This window comes from Morone saxatilis, unplaced genomic scaffold (assembly GCF_004916995.1).
Source record: "Morone saxatilis isolate NCDOM2014 unplaced genomic scaffold, NCSU_SB_2.0 Contig7, whole genome shotgun sequence".
Lineage (NCBI taxonomy): Eukaryota > Metazoa > Chordata > Actinopteri > Moronidae > Morone > Morone saxatilis.
This window is the reverse complement of record NW_023340246.1, coordinates 19,498,512-19,503,492: the sequence shown is the minus strand read 5'-3', so window position 1 is coordinate 19,503,492 and position 4,981 is coordinate 19,498,512. Positions and strand designations below refer to the sequence as shown.

The window sequence follows — 4,981 nt, the reverse complement described above, 5'->3', positions numbered from 1 at the left end:
ACACACACACACACACAGGCAAGACATTTCCTCTTTGGCTGGGTACCAGAGGACAGCTGTACACTCTGCCTGTGAGCTTTTTCTCCTGTAACTCATTTCAATAATGACGTTAAAGGTGTCCTGATGACCGAGAGCACTAATGCGTGTTTATGCCATGAAAAACTCTCAATACAAATCCAGTGAGCACTGTCACACTTGTCTCCCCTCGTCCTCCCCAAAACCAAAAAACTGGAATACCAATTCTCATTAAAGAAAGCAAGAACTCGCAAACCAAACTGACAACCACTAAAAATCCCTTTTTTTGCATCATCTACCTGCCAAACGAGCCTTGAACAAACCACCCAGCGGTGTGTAATCAAAATGGAAATGTCATTATTCCTTGTATTGCTCTTTATACAAGCTCACGGCTTTAAGACGGTGCTTGACTTGTTCTTGAGTGGAACATTTTTGACTGCAGAGTGGCTTATGGGAAGGGAACTGGAGGTTTGTTCTGCCACTGTCAGAAAAAGAAACATAGTCCTTTAGAGTCAACTAAGGTGCAAGATTTTGCTTTTCCCTCAGCTAACATAGCTCTGTTGAAGGATTTCTAGATGCCAAGATAATATTGGGAAAATGTGCAGTGTAGAGCTGCGACAACAATATCAATTAATCTGTCAGTTGTGTTATCAATTATTCCACAAATTCTGCAGTCGATAAAACGTCAGAAAGTTTCCAAAGGCCAAGGTGGCGTCTCTTTAGATGGCTTGTTTTTGCTGACAAACTATTTAAAACCCAAATATATTAAATTACAATTAAAACAGAAAACCAAGATCATAAATTAGTTTCTAAGGATTAATTAACTTATCAGTTACTGTAATTTATTAATCACTTCAGCTGTAGTATAATGACAAATTGTAGATATTTGTCTGCGTTCATATTATTATTAACCTCCAGTATTATTGTGGTATGTAATTGTTATGTTATATAATGGCTGGTAACTATTTTACCAATAAGTCCTTATATCTTGATGACAAAATATGTTGTTTGTCGTCCAAAAAAGAAACTAAAAATACCTTGTAACTGTTTGGGAAAGATCACAGTCATGGTCAATAAAACAACTTTGACATCCTGGGATACAAATCACAGTTTCAAGTCCAGCACCCAACCGTAAACCAACCATAACAACATCAACAAAGCTTTCTGATAGCAGAGCGTCTTACCTGTAGCCCCTCGATGGCGAGCCGCAGCATGCTGGGAGTCAGTTTGGACGCCTGCTTGAAGGTGAAGTTACTCCAGTCGATGATGAGGATGAAGCCGTTGACCTGCAGCTCTGGGTCTTCTATCATAGATTCCAGCGACAGCAGGATTGCCCTCAGTATGTCCACAAATGTGTATCTGAGAACAGTGTAACAGGGTTTTTATTTGCCAGCGAACTGGAGAGAATATTAAACTTAAAACAGAAAACGTGACAAAATTTCTATTTATTTTGAAACAATGTCCACCAGAGTGCAGCTTCTAAAATGAGAGGATATGCTGCTTTTTCTACGTATATTTCCAGTTTTGGTCGGACAAAAAGAGAAACTGTAATGAAAATTGTTTCACGGGCTGAAATGAATACTGAATCAAAAACCTATCTGAAGTTTAATCAGTTGTAAAAAAAATAATCATGAGTTACAGCTGTGGACAAGGATCTTAAATTGTTCTCACAATAAATCTCATTTAAAGAGCTGAAACAGAGTCTCTTAATGAGGTTGACAAGCAGCTGAATTCTCTGATAATCAGTGTAATTTATTCTTGAATTAAAGTCTTTTGAGTCAGGCTGTAGTGTGTCAGCAGATAGCAAAAAAGCTCAAATGTATCTGCTGGATGGTTTTGTTGCATGTTATTATTTCTTTCAGCTGCGACCTGCGGGTTGCTGGTGCTGCTAGTCATGCTGTTTGCTGCCTCAGTGGGTTTTCATCAGCTGATGCCGCGGATACTTCGCTGTCCTATTCAACAGTCTGTTTTTTTTTTCTGTTTGCTATTGCCCTCATTATGTTGTTTCCCGCTCTTCATTTCCATCTGATTCTTTATTAAGTAACCTCTTACCTCCCTCTAGAGATAATAATTCTTCTTAGTTTGCTTAATTGGCAGCAAAATGGACCCTTAACAATTGCAAGTCTGCTGCAGCTATATAACATACAATAGATCAGCTCTGCCAGTATTTCTGAAATTTGTCGAATAGAAGAAAAATGATGACTAGAATAACAAGGACGACATAATTTTCACAGATTGATTCATGTTCAGAGAGGAGAAATTAATAACTAAATGCACATGATCTTATGACTGACTGGAATTATAAGTTACAGACTGTCTGCGCCTCCGGGTTCCCTGTTAATACATAATGATTTTGCTGAGCAGAGTGGAGTCTACTGTAGTACGTCTACATTTTCTAGAACAATCATGATACAGCTGGATGGCTCCATTGTGGTTCTATATTTAATCAGGCCCAGTAACACTTTATGTGGATATTCTCATGTTTCTGAACTGAATTATGAGGTGAGATAAGGTCAACATCTCTGTAAAGTATTGTTACCTGAACACTAACCAGGCCTGGTCCCTCATTAAAGCCAAACAAAACCATGTCCTGGCCCTTTTTATAACTTCAACCTTAGCCCGGATACTAACCCTGACCCAGTCACTGCAGACTATAAATTCATTTATGAGAGAAAAATACCAGTAACAGTGACCCAGTAGTTCATCTTGTATATCCAGTCAAACAAGACAGGAGAAAGATGTCTGCAGATTTATCCCCAATACAACTCATGATACACATGATATTAAATTACAAACTTAGCCCAGTCTTACTCAGACTTAATTGCAAGTTCACCTGCAATTAGAAGTTATGAACATGCTGAAGATTATTAACTTAAGTAACTCATATTCACTCCACTTCATTTTAGAAGGAAAGGCTGAACCCTTTAGTGATTCATATCATCTGACAGCTGTAATTACCAGGTGCTTGGATGTTCACCCTCAACATGATGAGCAACAGTTTGTAATTTTAATCATTGGTTTCCAACATGGTGTGTCGAGACCCGGGCACCGAGGGGTCAAAAGATAAACCGGAGCAGTCTCAAGATAATTTACAGATATATACTTTTGAGTGAATCTGGATACTTTTAACTCCTCAGACCTTTAAACATTGTTCAAATAAAACAATTTAAGTGGAAAAGTCATTATTTGGGGGATCTACTTACAAGTCCCTGACATATGCAACATGTGACAGGTTGAAAATGATTCATTTTCTATAAGGTAAAAAGGTTTAAACCACTCAAAACAGGAAATCTTAGTGCTAATACTTTTATTGAAATAAAAAGGCAGGGGGTTCATTTGTAAATAGATACACTAAAGGGCCAAAAGTGTGTGGACATCCTGCCATATGTCAGCACATCTCTGTTCTGTGGCAGTTTTTTCATCATTTGGACGATACTTCTTAGTTTGTGACAACAGTTTAGTGGAAGATCCTTTTTTTGTTTCAACAAGATAAGACAACCGCACACAAAGCCAGGTCCATGAAAAAATGGTTTTAACATTGTTAATCTGTTCCATTTGACTGTTGCTCTTTCTGTCTACATTGTACAACATCTATCACACATCTGTTCACTGTGGAAGATATTTTTTTTTTTTGGGGGGGGGNNGGGGGGGGGGGGGTTATTAATTATTTAACTGAACTGAGGATCAAGGACAGTAGATGTAATATGTTTAGATAGTAAAGCCCTTTGAGGCAAATTTTGTGATTTTGGGCTTTCACCAGTTTGGTGTGAATGAACCCTGACTGACCTGCACAGAGCCCGGACCTCGACCCCATCCAACCCCTTTGTGATGAACTGGAATTGTGAGCCAGACCTTATCCTAACATCAGTGTAAGACCTCTAATGCTCTCTTCTAATGCTTTGTCTGAATGGTAGCAAATCCCTGCAGGCAGGGTTTCAAATGCTGGTAGAAGCCTTGAAACTAGAAGATTGGACACTGTTATAGCAGCTTTAATGCTCATTGCTGTTATTTTTAGGTTTTCCACATACTTTTGGCCTTGCAGTGTATTTTCTCCACAACTAATTAAAGACGAAATATGAGTTGGTTTGTAGTTTCTGTGGTGCCGAATGGACAGCTCCACCAACCAGACTCACACTTAATTATAATGGCCTTTAAAGCACTGACTCTCCTCTCTTCTCCATGTGTCCTGTCTCTTTTTATGTCTGATTAGATAACCTAAACACAGACTTTACAGCCCCATCAGCACCAGCCCCAACCCCAGCCCCTCTGCCTCTTTATTACCTGCTCTGGTCCCAGTTGGCTGCGAACAGGACCAGTATTTTCCTGCCATATCTGTCCAGATTGGAGAGCACGCCGGGGAAACCGTCCTTCAGGGCCTGTTTGATTCCCGGGTCAGTGGCTTTCAGATTCTTAAACATGTCCAGGTTCTGCTGTCGGTACTCAAAGTACTGTGCCAGCAGCCGGAACGCCTCGAAGTGGTTGAATTTCCTCGCTCGGAGGAATCTGAGGATAAACGCGTCGTCTGTCCTGAGGAAACCAATGTCCGGCCGGGTGATGATCATGTCCCGGACCTCCTGGATGTCCTGATGTAAAGTCTCAGGGTTTTCTTTCAGCTCCACCTTGGCCTTCTCCAGGGTCTCTGGAGAGAGGCCAGCCTGTAAGTGAGTCATCTTTTGCAACAGCTGTCCCTCCACGGGGGACCACACCACACCAGCTTCCAGTGAAACAACAGAAGAAATTGTTACCTCCAGCAACAGGGTGAAGTGTATTAAATGGTTTTTCTTTGTGGGTTTCCTGATCAGAAGCTGACTTCAGATGGAGGCCTGCTGCTCTGTAGACGTAATCCACCCTGAACTGGCACAGACGCTGCTACTATGATGCTCCTATGATGCATTATCAACATATGGGCCATTCACTTTTACGCACAGAAACATTTCCACCCTCAAGAATTTAACTTAGTTGGGAT

General features: G+C 40.5%; 1 protein-coding gene across 1 annotated transcript in view; it reads right to left on the bottom strand.

Moving 5' to 3' along the window:
* Positions 1-4,685, bottom strand: part of clvs2 (clavesin 2) — a gene marked incomplete in the record, with an annotated part of 28,825 nt that extends 24,140 nt beyond the window's left edge. Inside the window, 2 exon segments of the mRNA XM_035679182.1 lie at positions 1,200-1,374; positions 4,297-4,685. Of these exon segments, the coding sequence (XP_035535075.1) occupies positions 1,200-1,374; positions 4,297-4,685 (564 nt within the window).
* Positions 4,686-4,981: the final 296 nt, after the last annotated feature.